At 32.3% G+C, this 17,878-nt stretch overlaps 1 protein-coding gene across 2 annotated transcripts in view; it reads right to left on the bottom strand.

The window, feature by feature from the left end:
• LOC140440062 (scavenger receptor class B member 1-like) overlaps positions 1-17,878 on the bottom strand; it is a 314,501-nt gene that overhangs the window by 141,056 nt on the left and 155,567 nt on the right. The window contains exons 1-2 of one of the 2 annotated variants that reach the window (XM_072530318.1): positions 11,803-11,964; positions 6,012-6,290 (exon numbers count right to left, since the gene is read on the bottom strand). The exons of the other annotated variant lie outside the window; for it this stretch is intronic. Coding sequence (XP_072386419.1) covers positions 6,012-6,129 — 118 coding nt within the window. The 5' untranslated portion in view covers positions 6,130-6,290; positions 11,803-11,964. Of the gene's footprint in view, positions 1-6,011; positions 6,291-11,802; positions 11,965-17,878 lie in introns of those variants that run through there. 2 annotated transcript variants of the gene reach the window in all.

The raw sequence follows: 17,878 nt of genomic DNA, 5'->3' as shown, positions 1-17,878 counted from the left end.
AATCAAATTTTAAATCGTTTTGATGTTGGACTATTTTATTTCCTAAATCCCTATTTTTTTTTAAATCGTGTTGTTGTTGTGTTATTTTATTTTCTAATTTGCCTTGTTTTTGTATTAATTTATTTTCTAAATCGGTTTTAATATCGTTTCATTGTTGTTCTTATTTATCTATTTTAATAGTAAGCCTCTCTTCGTTTTCTTGTCAACGGTTCTCCTTCATCTATTTCTCTTCTTGTCTAGGCTTCTCCTTCAGTTTTTCTTCTTGTCTTTGCTTCTCATACAGCTCTCTTCCTTTTTGTCTAGGCTTTTCTTCAATTATGTAAGTTTTCACTTTTTTCATTTTCTCTTCTTGCCTACGTTTCTCTTCGTCGTTATTTTTAAAAACCATGCGAGAGTCTGGAAGTATCCATTTCTTTATTAATTTCAGTAGATCTACTCTTAACCATTAATAATTTCCTAATATCTTCTTTATTCCAGCTCTGTCACCAATGTTACACTTCTTTATTGGAACAGCAAGAATATTACAATAATTAATGCTTAATGACAACTATAAACTTTAACAATAATAATAATTTTAAGTACACACATAACATGAAGAACACCACCATCCAAACTTATAACTAAAGAAAAATTCTATAAATACAAAGATTGGACTAGATATTAGGATAAAGTTTTATAAACAGGATAGGAAGCAACACCACGGCGCCAAAGAAGTGTGCAAGAAAACCATAATATCCTTCTTCATATAAGAGAACTTGTAGCAGAAAAAAGAAGAGCTGGACGCATTCGGCAAAAACCGAAATCGGCAAAATCCACTAAATCAAACTTACGTTAACAGGATTTGCTAGCAAATTAGTACAAATAGACTAGATAGAGTATTGCATAAAGAAAAAAAACGACTCTTTTCAGTTTTATGTTTCGAACCTCTCACATGAAGACCATTCTATATGGAAAGCTACTAAAAAATTTAAACGACCGACAATAACAAATTCACCTTTAAGAAAAACAGATATGACCTTGGCCCGCACAAACGCATAAAAAAGAACAGTATTCGTAGAGCATCTTACAACTGTATTCCACCATATAAGATGATGATATAAGAAGGTAACTTGAAACTTCATGTCAACTATCACTTTCTTTGACAACATTGACTCCGACAGAGATTTGACAACAAATAAAAATGCTAATTCCTAACAAAACCACTGGCTATGATTTGATAACAGGAGAATTACCTGAAGTGATGAAGCAGTGGTGTTATTAACAATAATATACAATAGCGTACACGTCTTCGATACGTTTCAATACAATGGAAATTTGCTCGAGTTACAATGATTCCAAAACCTGATAAGCCCACAACGCAAGCACATTCATATCGCCCTATAAGCCTACTCCCAGTAATGTCGAAAGTATTAGAAAAGCTACTATTACATAAAATCGAGCAGTTGGTCCCATATACGAAATTATACCACAACACTAATTTTAGATTTAGACGTGAACACTCAACCATCCAAAAATATCACAGAATAGTAAATATAATTAAAACAACTCTCAAAGAGAAAAAGTTTTGCGCTGGAGTGTTTCTAGATATACAACAAGCATTTGAGAGAGTATGGCATAAAGGTCTCCTCTAGAAACTGAAATTACACCTAACAGACCAACTATACTTTATACTTAAACCATATCTTACTGAACGTTACTTCCAAGTCAAAATTGAAGACAGCTACTCAAATTACCACATCATACAATTTGGCGTACCTCAGGGTAGCGTTTTGGGCCCATTTTTGTATCTGATATTTACAGCAGACGTTCCAACCAGCAATTATACCTTCTTAGCTACTTTTGCCAATGACACGAGAATATTGGCAGTGAATATCAGTCCTAATCATCACATAGCATCACAAAAAAGTACAAAATCATTTAGTCCAATTACAAAACTGGCTTAAGCGATGGAAGATCAGTGTTAATGCTAACAAATTAGTACAAATTACTTCAACGATAAGAAAATCTACATGTCCGCAAGTTTATATTAATAATACTCCCATTCCTATAAAACCAGTTTTCTAATACTTGGGATTGCATATGAATGAAAAACTTATATGGACAACGCACTTTACAATTAAACGGAAATAACTAGATCTTAAACTAAAAAATATGAACTGGTTATTTAACGAAAGGTCTCAGTTATCTCTTGAAATTAAACTGCTCCTGTGCGAAGCTTTACTTATACCAGTTTGGGAATATGGAATAGATACCATCAAATATGAAGATATTTCAAACATTCCAATCCAAAATACTCCGTATGCATCCAACCAAACACTTCACACTGATTTGGACATCCTATTACTTATGAACATAATAAATAATCACTAAATAAAATATAAAAATCACACCACTGATCACAACAACAAACTGATAAATATTTTATTCACAAAAACAAAACTTCACTAGACATTTTATGATCTTTTGATGACATCTTGAAAATTCTAGACTTTATCATTACTTCTTCTTTTTGTGGATGGGACTGGTACAGAGAAAGAGAATTATTTTTAAAAAATGAGCTTATTAAAGGTTTTTGTGTTTTTAATTTTCTTTCATACAGAAAGTTAAGAAGGTCCAATACAAAGGACCCTGGCACTTTTCTTATGTAAAAATGTTTCAGTTAAATTCACTGAAACTTTGCAGAGGTAGCTTTGGTCATGCTGATCAGAAGTTCTTAAAGATCAGAAGACTTAGAAATCACTTGTTTCTGAGTTACAGAGTTCAAAGTGTCAGTTTTTAGTCATTTTGAATATTGTATATTTGCATAAATGCTTTGTTTTCCAAGATACAAATTATGCAGCTTTAAACTATCCGTTTTTATTCAATTTTACGTCAAAATAATCACAATAATTTGAAAACGTACCGTCCCACACCTTCAACGTAGGGCATATGCATCGCAATAAACACCAATACGATATCGAAATAACATTTCTTAATGTTTCTTTGCCTTTGTCTTCAGATCCCATATTCTTTTTTATTGAGATTCAGATGCTGTATACTACATGTAGGGCAATTCGTTTTCAAATTCAAGATTTTAAACAATAGAAACCGACACTTTGTCATTTAATGTTTAATATTATTATGTTAGATAGTTCTTGAGAATGAATTAAAGAAATGAAAAATACGCGCTAAGATGTTTTATTGAAGCGAAGCTTCTGTACTGGCGTTTTAATACTTTTTTCTTTCTAGTGAAAGACTAGCGTCATGGAACTAGCGCTAAGAGAAGGCATCACGGACAGCATCACAAAACAGCGGCTCTTCACATCGATTCACTAGTCTCGATTAATTCAATTCTAGTTATCATATATTTATTCTAAGTAGGTTAACATTAAAAACTGCATAAAAAATACAGACATTAAATGAGAATTAAAAAATTAAAAGAATATCCTATAGGCAAGGAATTGAAGTTGTTGTATATATAACCAACATAATAAACAGTACGCTCAAACTAAGATATTTTCCAGACAGGCGAAAGGAAGCTAATGTTATCATGATAGCAAAACCATGGAAAAACAGTACCTTTTCACAAAACTACAGACTTATCAGCTTATTATCGTCAATAAGCAAAATAGCGGAAAGAGTAATCCTAAAATGACTCAACAAAGAGTCACAGGCCTTATGCTCTATCCCCGAAGCTTAATTCGGATTCAGAAGCGAACACTCCTGCAAATTACAGGTACTAAGACTAATCGAATTTATAACTAAAGGATACAATGAAAAAATGTATACTGCAACAGCATTTTTGAACGTCAGCAAAGCATTTGACAGAGTCTGGTACCAAGGACTCTACAAAATGAGTGACATTGGATACAGTGAGGCGATGTCATGTCTTCTTGTGACATACTTTGCCAACAGAAGGTTCAGAGTTCCGAAGTCTGAGTCCTAAAAGCGGGTGTGCCTCAGGGAGATCTGCTATCTCCGTACCTGTACACCATATATAAGGCCGACACGCCAACAGAGCCAGTATCCCTGTTAAGTCTATACGCTGACTACACGGCAATGGCTGTCAGCCTTAGAGATCCAAACCTTGCAGCTAATAATCTGCAAAGAGCACTGAATAAATTCCAGAGATGGTGTATAAAATGTAAGATTGCCTTAAATCCCGACAAAACTCAGGCCATCATGTTTAGACATCGCAGAAGTGTACCAAATCGAGAAACCACGATAGGAAACACCCCCGTAGAATGGACTAATTAAGCAAAGTACCTCGGGGTGATACTCGACAAAAAGCTTACATTGTCCGAGTACGTCAACCAATCGGTATACAAAGCTAAAGCACTGAAAAGTCAGCTCTCAACACTTAGAGGCAGAAGAAGCAAGCTAAGATTTAAAGCTAAAATTAGAGTTGCGAATAGCATAATCTTGATAGTCCTAACATACGTCTCCGCTGCTTGGGGACACATCTGCAAAACCAACAGGAAAAAAATCCAGACCACACAAAACCAAATTATAAGTGACGCGTTAAAACTACCTAGATATGAACCACTGAGAGACATATTTAATGGACTAAGAAATCATCCTAGCAGAATGTTAAGAGAGTTGACAAACTACAATAAAAACATAAGAGCGGTACACAGTGAACCTAAACAACAAATAGCAGGATATAGGGAGAACCAAAATGAGTAACGAAGAATGAGATAGCTACACAGCTGTCCTAAGAACAAATGTGAAGTTAGACAGAAAGCGACCAAAAAAACGCAATAGGTTAGACTAGATTTAAATACACTATACACGTAATGCACACCCTAACCCACGCACTCTTATTAAGTTAGCTTTAGTTAGTTTGGGTAAAAAAAAACAAAAACCAAGAAAAAACAAAAAACAAAAAATACTTTCTGTCCAAGTCATTGCGAAATCGCTAGAATATAATTAAATAAATTAAATATATACACGTATAAAAGATTCGTCAGGTCTTTTATAACAACCGTAATCGAGGACTAGACCCCTCATGCAGATCATATATGTAGACCTTTTCGTGAACTCCAAGCACCGAGGTCATGTGCGGCGTACATGGGCTCGGTGGCCGGACTTCACTCAGATGCTCAGCTGGCGAGGAGAACAAACTTTATTTTGCCAAATCGGCGGCTAAGTGGCCGAGCACACACAATTTTCGAACAGAGAGGCATCAACTTAGGTTGGTGGCTCTCCGTTTTGAAACACACACTTTTTCTTTTTTAGGGACTTGAGTCCCAATGTCAAGTTAGATTACCTTTAATAGAGTCAGTAAAGTAAATAGGGAGAAAAGCCGATGTGTATGCTACCCCTACAGTTAGGTGGCTTAACTACAGTCAAGAAAACAGAGGGTGTTCCATTATCCAGTGCACCCAAAGTAACATTCAGATCATAAGCCTCCTCACGTAAGTCACACGCTGAGGAGGGATGGAGGAAAAGCCTGGGGGTCAGATAGGGACCACTTCAATAGCGAAGTGTGACCGGTTTAATCTTCGGACTTGTGAATCTTACTTTACAATGGTATACATATGTTCCTTAGAGGCAGGGTTGATCACTGTGTGAGTGTATGTATGTGTGTGGCTAAGACAGGACAACGTATGTCATGACAGATAGTGTTATTATACATTTAAACATTATAAGACTTTTAAATAGAGTTTAATATTTTTAAAAATGATTCTTTTGATTACTCTATTTAAATTGAATTCATTTGTTTTTGTGGTTCATTTAATTTCTAGTTGCCCTTAGTAGACGAGTATAAATAATGACTAATAATGAAATATATTTAATTAAAAGGATGTCAATTGGCATCCAAACATATGTTGTTTATTAAAAAAATATTTACATCATTCAATATTTTTGCACATCATTATATTGCAGCATTCCGCACCATATACTATCAACGAAAATCATCATCAATGCGTATTTGTTTGCAGACACACTGTTAATTTACTTTAAACATTTTAAGTATAATAAATTGCAATACATAAACCTCTACCATCCAAAACCCATTACCAACTTACTTTTATATCTGGAAGACGGTTTCCTTTTTTTACCGGAAGACTTTCTGTTTTGGTTTGTACTAACTGCATCGTAAGTAGTGCCCAATATACTGTGCCATATGGTGAGGAAATCCTTCATTTTGGAGGATTTAAGAACGCACTACCGGAAATCGCTACTCGTAAATCAATATATTAAGCGCAAAAATTGTCCTGAAGTTCAAGGTGGCAGATTTCGGTGACTAAGAAGATCACCTTCGCAGTTTTTTGTATTAATGAAACTCGTATGTGAACTTCGTACACCTGAAGATATAAAAAAAGGTTTTATAATGCAGTTTTAACGCTTTAGGTGAAAACCTATTTGTCTAAGGTACTTAGATAATTATTAAATAAATAGTATTTCATTATAATTAGACAAAATAAATTAAACTGTTCTAAAAGCAATTTCTGTTCTGCAGATAAATTAAAATTGAAATTGTAGTTATTTTTATTGTCAGAATTTGACTTGTTTTAACTTAAACATACTTGATGGAATTGAAATCAAATTATCTGGACGGTCTTGGAAATGTTTTAATATTATAAATAATTTTTGCTTATAAACAAATAGAATATCTTGGTGACTACTAGCAGTGCCGGATTAAGGGGGGAGCTATAGGAATATTAGCCCCCGGCGGTAAATTTTGAGAGGTGGTACGTCGCTCCCATCACGATTTAATTCTATATGTGGATATTTCAAATTTATGGGGTTGATTTTCTGAAATAGCATGGTAATAAAACTTCGTCTCGTCACCAATAAGATCCGTGCCTGCGGTAGCAGGTCGCAAAAAAACACGTTCCAATTTTTCGGCCAGACAGGAAAATCGGCCAGCGCCACTAAGTCTGTCAGTCGTCAGTCGTGTTAGCGCAGTTTTCGAGACTAGTTTCAAATTTTACTTATTGATTAGTGAAGTGTTTTCGTGACGTTTCTAAAAAATGAACGGAAAGAAAGGAGGTGCATTTTGGAAATGACAAAAGTTAGAAAAACAGCAACAATTAAATACAGTATTAAAAAAACCCCAAGATTTAGCTTTTTTACCAAATCCAGGCAAGATAGTATACCAACGAGCACTTCTTTTCAGGACGATCCAATTGCAACAGTTTCAGATGTTTTAGAAGGTAGGTTTATTGGACTGTTTTAGTTACGTTTTTAATAAAATAAAATTTGCAGCAGGATCTTCATCACGTCGAGGATTCATCTACAGCAAAATCAGACCCACTTGGTGATATCGACTTACATCCTGAAAAGTGTTCTCCTGAACGTTAAATTCTAGTCGAAAATGGTGTTATTCGAGTTGATTTACAAGATCCAAAATTCTGGCCAAGAAATTATATAGATGAAGTGCTGAGAGAATTCAAAACACAGGATCTTAATTATTTAGACTTCGAATCTTCAAAAAGAAAAATAAGAAAACAAAACACATACTGCACTAAATCACTATAAGGTTTTAAAGTATGGTGAACAAATTCGGCGTGACTGGTTAGTTTATTCCAAAAGCACAGGCTCTTTATTTGGCTTATATTGTCGACTTTTTCCAAGCGAAAATTGCACTTTTTCCTTTTTTACTGGATTTGACGACTGGGAAAGGCTAAAGAAAAATGTGACAGTCATGAAAGGTCAGTCGTTCATTTAGAACATCTTAAAAATTTTGTTTTAAGAAATTCATTGAGTATGAGAAAGATCGATGATTCTCTGCGACAACAGATTGAACATGTTAGGATTGAACATGAGAGTCGTTAGTGTCAATAAAGTGGTAGCTAGTAGGGAAATACCTTTTAGGGGAACCGACGAAAAATTTGGTTCTACTAGCAATGGCAACTACCTTGGATTACTAGAGTTGTTGACGGAATATGATCCTCTTTTAAAAGAACATATTGAAAACTATGCTTCAAAAGGCTGTGGTTCAGTATCTTATTTATTAAAATCGATTTGTTTTGAATTTTTGTTAAGTGCTTTCAGACCACATATTAGAAGAAATTGTAAAACAAATTTATTGTGGCAAATATTATTCAATCAGTGTTGACTGTACGCCTGATATAACATGTACAAATCAACTGACATTCATTATTAGGTATTGCTCGGACATCGGAACACCTGTCGAGAAATTCATACAGTTTTTAGACAACACTGGCCACAAAGCCGAAGATATGGAAGCCAGTATTGTAAAAATTTTGTCCAACCTCAATATAAATATTAATGACTGCAGAGGACAATCGCATGACAATGCGAATAACATATCTGGCGTTTATAGCGGTCTCCAAGCCCGAATAAAATCTAGGAATAGTTTGCAAAATACGTACCATGCGCAGCACATTCCCTAAATTTGATTGTGCAACATGCAGCAGAATGCACTATGGAAAGTACTTCTGTTTTTTAGTTGCTGAAGAAATTTATGTTTTTTTCTCAGCTTCAACGTACAGATAGAAACGACTCACTGATCTATTGAGAAAATTGTAAAAATACATTTGTTTGAAACATTTGTTCCAAAAAGAGTTAATGTGACTCGATGGTCAGGACGATTAAATGCATTTAAAGCTATTAATTTATGCTATCAAGATATAAAGCAAGCACTTTTAGAGTTATCCTTTAACGACGACGTTTGAGAAAAAATATAATTTATAAATTTTACAATAAATCTGTAATCTTTATCTCAATCATTGGAATACCAGAAATGTTTATTAAACTAATAAAAATGACACCAGAAAACAGAAAATATGGAATATGCCTTGTCAGAAAAATTTGAAGTGCAATAGAAATTGTAACATAAATCCATTTTGAATAGTTGTTAATTTTTTAGTAAAAAGAAATTATATACAGGAAAATTAATACAAGAACAAAATGATGTCAGAAGTCAGGGTCTGGCTTGTGCTGACGAAGTAGTTTTAATCACACGACACAATAAAATAAATAGCTGGGAGTTTTTAAATCATTTGAAAAGAAACCTAAGAAATCAATATAAACTAATCAATGAACAAAGTATTAAGTTCATTAAAACGAGATATAATTAAAATGAAATAACACAAAAATGAAATAAAAAGAATAAAAACAACAAATGAAAGCAAGGAAAACCGCATTCAAGAAGTAAACAAATGTGACTTTTTTGAGGACTAACGTCACCGACGGGGAAGAGGAGGTCTTCTTCTTCTTGTGCCCATACGTTTTGGATGTTGGCCATCATGGCAATCTGTACTTCGCACATTGCGGCTCTGAAGAGATTGGTGGTTATTGTGTTCACGTACGTAGATTCAGCCAGGAAATCCTTCGCCTTTCTGTCTTTGCTTTCATTCTATTTTTCCTTATAAAATTAGTTGCTGCAATCCATATTTTTTCGGCGTTGGTCATAATGTGACCGAGGAATTCGATTTTGGCTTATTTATTGTTATTAACAGCTTCTTTTCTCGTCAGGAAACGACGTAAAAAGAAGAAAAGAAAGGGAAAGGAAACAAAAAAAAGGTAGTTGTATATCTCGAGGGTGGGTAGCAAAATTAAGACAAATGATGAATTTTGAACAATTAATAAAAGAGAGGAAAATTCTTTGAATATATATACCAACGAAGTTTACTGAGAGATAAATTCGAAGAAGTTGGGTAAAGGTGAAAGGAAAGTGGAGAAGATGAATGATCGCCGAAAGCAAGGATTGACATGAGAAACCAGAAAGAAGAAAGATCTTTAAAAAAAGATTTCACTGGTATCTTTAACTTTTCAAAAAAATGTGCAAAAAATGTTGCTGATAGATGAAAGAAGAAGAAAAAGAGGTTTACTCCCAGAAAAAGAGTTAGATTTATCCACGGATTGTAAATTAAATTACCCCTAACATAAACCGAAATAAGTAGAATTGTAAAACAAAATCCAGCGCAAAAATCCCTGGATATATATATATATATATATATATATATATATATATATATATATATATATATATATATATATATATATATATATATATACAGGGTGTATCACGACGATCTATATATCGAAAACTACTTACAGGATATTCATGAAAATCGTTTTATGGGTATTGCAACTTATGACGAACTTAAAGAAAATATTTTGATATATATTCCGGTTATGCCGGAAGTGAACAGCAACTTTGTTATTTTAAATCATAAAAAATTTTGAAACAGAGAGACAAACTTTTCAGAGTTAATATCTCATCCATCTACAATCAAAATGTCTTGAAATTCTTAAAATATTCTTTTGTCTTCCGCTTTTGAAATCTATGTTTATCTTCAAGAGAATAAACAGTAGTTCAGAAACTTCAATAGTATTGAAAGACAATTTATTAATTGTTTCAATCAAATTATAATATATAGGGTATTTCATTTAAAACTATTGACTTACGGGGGTTTAAATTTAAAAGAAATGGCCTATCTATTGTGAACACTATGATGTTTTTAGATTGTCATTTATAAATTCGATTTCGATGTAAACTCATGAAAAAAAGTTACGTACTCTTTGTGTGCACAAAATTTCAAGACATTTTAAAAAGTTTGTCTCTATCTGTCAAATTTTTTGAAAAAAAAAAAACTAATAATAAGAAAATAATATGTTCTATTTAAAATAATAAAGTTTGTGTTCACTTCCGGTATAACCGGAAGTGGCATATCTGTAAAAATATTTTCGTTAAGATTGTCATAACTTGTTATCCCCATAAACCAATTTTTATAAATATCGCGAAACAGTTTCCGATATAGAGATAGTGTAGGCCCGTCGTGGCACATCCTGTATATATAAATATATAGTATGTATTTGTGTCTGATATATGCACCACACATTCGATGTTTCAGTGATTTCCTACTAAGATTTAAATTTATTATTTTCCTTTTTTTTGGAAATGTTTTTGGTATTTTCATAATAGTCTTTTAAAAAATTATTTTGATTTTTAATATTTTCTGGTAATTATTTATGTACCTATTTTATAAAAACGAAAGAATTCTTTCTGCATAAAATAGCTGTTTTTAAACATATTTGAATGCAAAATTCATATTATTCAATTAACAATTTATCAAAAATGCAAAGCAGAACAAAAATATAACTTTTCATTTTTCCTAAGATTTTTTTACAATTTCCAATTAAATGAATTTAAATTTTGTTTTTCATTTAAAATATTACAAATATCTTTTTTGATTTTGTTTTATTTGCATATTAGTGGAGAGAAAATATTGCACTTCATATATTTTACCACACTTGTGGTAAAAATTATCAGAATCGTCGGAAAAATATCAGGTAATCGTGGTGAAAATTAATTTTGGTCAAAATAAGTTTAGATACAATGAAAAATTCTTAAGTAAACAACAATAATGTGAAATAATATTAACGAATAACGTACAAAAATGGTCGAAGAAGAATTAAAAAAAGTTTAGATAAATATTTATTAAATTAAGTTAAATTTATCTATAAAATTAAAATGGAAAAATGTAAATATGTTAAATTAATTAATAATTCTAGTCAGTAAAGATGATACAAAACAAAACTTGTATAAAAATTTGAGCAGAAAGGGTAAATTTAAAAAAAATTGCTGGGCATAGTGAAAAAAGAAAAAAAAATCATTAGCTCTTTCAGTAAAAGGAATAGTTAATTCTCTAATAAAAGTTAATTATGTATATTTTAAAGCGTTGAGATTGACGAAATCATTTTTAAAACCAAAAATACATATTTTTCTGTTTTAAAATTTTTATTTTTATTGATTTGGAAAACATTGTATATGTGGTAATAAGCCTTATCCAGTACCTTATTAAAAAAGGCAAAAACAATTCAAAAAACCAAAAAGAAACTCACGTAAACAGAACAATAAAAAAATCAGTCACTAAATTCACTCAACCTGACCGATAAATAAACTAAGCGATTAAAACAAAGAAAACATTCAAAAACTCCGAAAAATAATAAACAAGTCACTTCAATTTGTTCATATGACACATTAACATCTAATAAGTTTTGTGTAAAAGATTGTTTAATATATAGAGTTCGTTCTTGTACTTTCACTGGCCAATCACAGGCGATTTTCGTTAGTAAAGTGCCCCCACTCGGCTGAAAATCAAACGTGCACGCTGTTTACATTGAAAGCCGGTAAGATTCAGGTGCAATGTTGATATTTGTGGTCTTGGCGGGATTTGTTCAAAATTGGTAAATGGTAATTAATGATATGTACGAGGAGGTGTCTATAATTTGATGTTATTGGTTAGCGTTATCTCCGATGGCAGTTTCTTCACATTTTATCGAATTTTATGCTTACCAATACCAAGTTTGGTAGTGATTAAAGCGTTCTAATACAGTGCGTCTATAAAGTAACCCATAAATTCCTTATTAGCTAAATAAACAACAGTATTTGAAATTCCCGAAATAGGTGGATTTTTAATTGTAATTTACTATTTTTTCAAATTATGATTTAATATACAGGGTGAACCACATTTGTATGATGACGTCATCACATTTTTTTTTAAATGTAACTACCTTTTTCTCACTTTATAGATTTCCCTTGCTGAGCTGATTCCAAAAATGTATAACAAGTTACTTTTAATTGGTATAGGATGCAAAATTATTAATAAGTGCATAATTAGTTAAATAAACAAAATTATTAGAAATTCCCGAAACAGGTTGATTTTGATTTTTATTTACTATTTTTTTAAATTATAATCTAATTTACATTCGTATGATGACATCATTACATTTTTTTTAAGAAACCCCCTTTTTTTAATGTATGTTATTTTCTTTGTTGGGCTGATTCCAAAAATGTATAAGACGTTGCTTTAAATTTGTACAGGATGACAAAAATTCAAAAATTCCAAGTTACTTACAAAATAATAAAGTAACGATAAACTTAATAAACACATTAAATTAAATTACATATTGTTATACAACTACTTTACTATTATTCAATCACTATGATACATTAACAAAAATAAACAAACAAAAATTTACAGTAAATGGTTAAATTTTTTCTTCGTGGATCGTGCGACATAAGAAGAATTCCAATCGGTTCAAATTAGGTAACCTAGGGAGCCATTCCGCAGAAACCAGATTCTGCGGTCTAAATTAAGGGGTTTGTCAGACACATGCATAGCTTTATAAATCTGGTACTCGTTCATGAAAATTTTCATGAGCGTGTATAGGGTTAGACTTGTACCCTTTGTTTATCCTATATGTAACAATACCTTATCCGTGGTCCAGTATTGTTTGTCTGTTAAAATAAATGTCTTGACGGACCCCTAGACGAGAAGCGAGTGTCCTTGTATTTCCTTCGACGTGTTCTTCTATTAATTATTCGTCTTTTTCGTTTTAGTGATATCGCTGTGCATTTGTCTGAGAGAAATAATCTGTACTTATCTATGTATACTTTTTTAAGGAATATATTATAACCTTTCGAGACTGGCTGAATGACGAAAGTCAATGCCACAAAAAAAAATTAAGGGGTATTCGAATATCAGGAAAAAGCTGGATTAGATCAGGAATTATTTTATTTTGTAGGAAATCCAGATGTAATGCTCCTGTTAAATTTTCATCAAAAAATGGACCAATAATTGTATCAATAATTGTATTTATCACAATACCAGTCCATACGTTAGTTGTTTGTAGACTTTGCTTATGAGACACTTGCATCCAGTGTAGATTTTAATCAAACCAATAACGAGTGTATTGTCGGTTAATATTACCGTTCAAATGAAACGTTGCCTTGTCCGAAAATAAAACGTTATTAATGAAATTATTAGGGTTAGTTTATCATTATGAACCATATGGTATAGACGTCAAAGTCGTCTTTAGCCAATTCATGTATAAGATACTTTATAAGGATGGTATTTTACCTTTTTAAAAACACTTTATACTGAAGACTTTAAACACCAAAATCCCTAGATAATTCTCGTACTGTACAGTGTGGATTTTTTACTGCCGCCAAAATTATGTCTTGTTGAATATTTTCATTAATTTTTGGCCTACCCTGATTGCTGCATTCCTCTCATGGCCTAATTCTTTGTATTTTAGCTCCATTCTGCTTACCGTAGATTGTGAAATAGGTTCACGATCTGGGTACCTTTCATGAAAAAATCGGCGTACTTCTTCTTGAGTCCGCATCTTATCGCCAATACCAATCATCATTAATATTTTAATAGTATCACTTTCGGTTTAATGTATTTTGTAAAAAAAGGTGAAAATGATAAATTGTCTTAATTTACAGATAAATAATACATATTTGAGTCCGCTAGATGCAAAACTTTGTATTTACTGTATAAGTCAAACTGTTGACATAATAAATGGCACTTTTTTGTGATAGATAAATGCTTTATTAGGTAAAATATAATAATTTTTTTCTTAGAAAAGTTATTGGGTTTGCTAGAAAAGGAAGAAAAATTTGAAAATACCGAGTTTTGCAAGTGAACTATGTAAATACAGATTTATGCAACTAACATTTGCAAATACATGATAATAGTCAACCATTAACGATATTAGTGGTTGTTATATTAGTCTGTTTTCTAAACCCAGTGTGTTAGGAATAAGGAAGAAAGCATGTGGAAGTAAACTTTTAGTGAAGTTTATTTTTATTCAAAGTACAAAAGGTATTACAAATTATAATATGTATATATTTATATTAATTCCTAAACTCTAAGTTCCTCTGGGTCCTCATCATCAATATGATCATTTTCTGCAGCACTCTCGTTATTATTTGCTTGTATAATTTTATAAAATTTGAGATCCGGCTGGTCTCTCCAATTTTCACCAAAATGGTTTCTAAGGAGAGTACCTATGGACGATTTATCTCCTTTCAATGAACATCCTATCTGTTGTAACTTTCGTTTCAATAAAGAAATCTTTTTCCCTTTTCGTATTAAAGACTTGCTGAACCCTATGTCAGAACGATAAAATATTTCCCCCCTTACCGTAGCCATATAATCTTTGTCCTTAGAAAATATAAATCGTTTCGTTGCATTACATTTAAAATGCCACTGAAGAGGTTTTTTAACAACAACGTCACTCGTCTTTCTTCAGTGTGATATCTGCCAGTCTTTACCAAGTCTCAGCACCTTTGAGTGTTTTCCAATTATGTCTTCATATTCTTTTCTGTTTATTACAACGTTCTTCTTTTTTATCTCCCTTTCTATCATACCGAAAATCCTATCTGGTGGCAAAAAGGAATGACCAACAACAGGAAACGTAAACTCCACTTCCTTGATGTGACCAGGTGCTTCATAAACCAACCAGTAGATTATCATAGACATCATCGTGCTATTTTTGTTCTGTCCACCACATCCATCTGCAAATAGGTGAACTTTTTCGATTTGATTTTTAAAGTTGAATTTCATGAGAGTATCATGTACAGCAGAGGCAACAGCATTTAAATCTTTTGGATGTTCAAACTCCAGCCACACATATGACGTCACATTTGCAGAAGAAAGATGGGATTTCGAATTTCCAGCCACGATGGTGAAATTATAAAAATTTATTTGCTGTGAGAAATAAGCCGCCTGGTCGGGAAGCTTTGACAAAGAAAGATTTTTTTGACAATCAAAAGAAAATATTTGCATGTTATGATTTGATTCATTTTTTAACAAAGAATAAAAGGCTTTAGCTCTTAACGTATGAACTCTCTGCTCTGTTATAACCTTTAACTTTTCTTTTTCTGAATTTTCTTTTCTCAAAATTTCCTTCGCTCTGAGACACGCAGAACAAGCATCTACTAAGGGAGTGCCGAATGATATGTTGTAGTGTTCATTAACGTATGTTCGGAAATATGATAACTTTACGGAATGATGTGGATGACGTTGACAATACATTCTGTAAAGCTTTGTAAAATTCAGATCACATGGTAAATACAATCTAGTCGATCGTCCTCTATTATAATGACTCTCTGCACCGTTCAAACGCCCCATAAATGTTTGGATAGATAATTTTATTGGATCAAATCTACCTTTTGTTGTATCTCCCCCTCTTCTCTCTTTTGGTATTTCACCCCGGATAACAAACGTTCTTACAACACGCTCTATTCTTTCAGAACTTAAATGAGTTATTCCAAGAAATGCTGTCTTGCATACTCTTAAAAGTCCACCCTCTACTGTAGGAACAAAATATTTAATTGAAATTCCATGTAGGTTTGTACCTGATTTCTTGGGTTTTTGACCACAAAATTTCAGCAAAAAAATATCTTGTTTTATTTTGTCAGTTGTTGAATACAGATTATTATGGAAACGCTAAATGTCTCGCATCTTTAAATCTATACAACAATACACTTTCTTTGTATGGTTACAGGTGGGAAAACCGGGTAAATCCTTAGGTTTATGCCTAAAAAGATTGACAATAAGTCTCAAACCTATCTAGTTAGTTTTAGACACCTCTTACCTCTTAAGTTTCATTACATTTCGTTTCCATTTTTCTGTTTGTACAACTCGTTTTCTCCCTTTTCCTTTTTCACAAGGTCTAATATACACATGAAGATCCATGATGTTAATTATTTGCAATAAACTTGGTGTTTTTAGTACTCAAATAACAAACAGTGAAACCGGTAATGGCGAATGATGGAATAATTGACATGTGCACATGAGACGTGTCATGTGACTCAAACAATGTAAGCGATTGGCCAATTGCAATTACACAGTTATGCAACTGGCATAGGCTGACAAATACAGAGTTTTGCGTCTGATTCAAGATTTCTAATGCCTTTTTCTTAGTAAATACCTTACTTTGCTGCTGAATTTCTACATCAGCAGATAGCTATAACAACTGACAAATAACTAAAACTCAATTTTTACAATTTTTGCAAATACAGAGTTTTGCATCTAGCGGACTCATTTGTACTTTAATATTTCTGACAGTTTTTAAGGACAAATGAAAAAAAAATATTTTAAAACATTAAAAAGGTTTTTATGGTTCAGGGGCTTGTGTTACTAATATGAGCTGCTAGAAAATATTTTTATCATTCAGGCTCTTAAATCACTAATAAAAGCTGTGAGAGACTATGTTACAAATAATGCACGGTGTTTTTAATAGTTTATTAAAGTAGTTAAATAACAATATGAAATTTTAATAAATGTGTGTAATACGTTTATTCTTCATTTATTATTTTGTAAGTAACTTTTGCATTTTTACCACCCTGTACCAATCTAAAGCAACGTGTTATGTATTTTTGGAATCAGTTCAGCAAAGGAAGTCTGTAAATTGAAAAAAAATTGGGGTTTCATTAAAAAAATGGCGATGACGTCATCATACGTATGTTAGTTTATATTGTTCTGAAGGTGTTTTCTTGTGGCATTTTAAAGTAATTAAATGGAAATAAGCCACAATTAAAGGTTAAAGTACGTTTATTGATGTTTCTATTTCCACTTTGGAAATTGTTCTCAAAATACAAACCAGTCCCTAGAACAAGTACAAGGGTAATAGCTGCTCAACTAAATGTTTCTCACGTAAGTGTTTGGAGGCGTTTGAAGGATCAGCTGCTTAAACCCTATCACTTAACAACGGTTCAAGAGTTATTGGTTGAAGATTATCCTAAAAGGATTGGGTTTTGCGATTGGTTGTTAATGGAAAACACTCGAAATGTTAATTTTATTAGAAATATTTTATTTACCGACGAGACTACCTTCATTAGAAATGGAATAACAAACCATCATAACGAGCACATTTGAGCCGACAAAAATCCTCTAGCGAAAAAAACGACTCATCACCAAAGGACTTTCAAAGTTAATGTTTGGGTAGGAATTGTGGATAACAATCTAATAGGCCCAGTATTTCTTCCCAACAATTTAAATGGTGATAATTATTTGTAGTTCTTGGCAAACGATTTACAAGAGTATTTGGAAGAAGTGAATATTGCAATAAGGCAAAATATGTGGTTTCTCCAAGATGGCGCTCCACCGCGTACCGCATTACA

This window comes from Diabrotica undecimpunctata, chromosome 4 (assembly GCF_040954645.1).
Source record: "Diabrotica undecimpunctata isolate CICGRU chromosome 4, icDiaUnde3, whole genome shotgun sequence".
NCBI lineage: Eukaryota > Metazoa > Arthropoda > Insecta > Coleoptera > Chrysomelidae > Diabrotica > Diabrotica undecimpunctata.
This window is presented reverse-complemented; position numbering and strand designations above follow the sequence as displayed.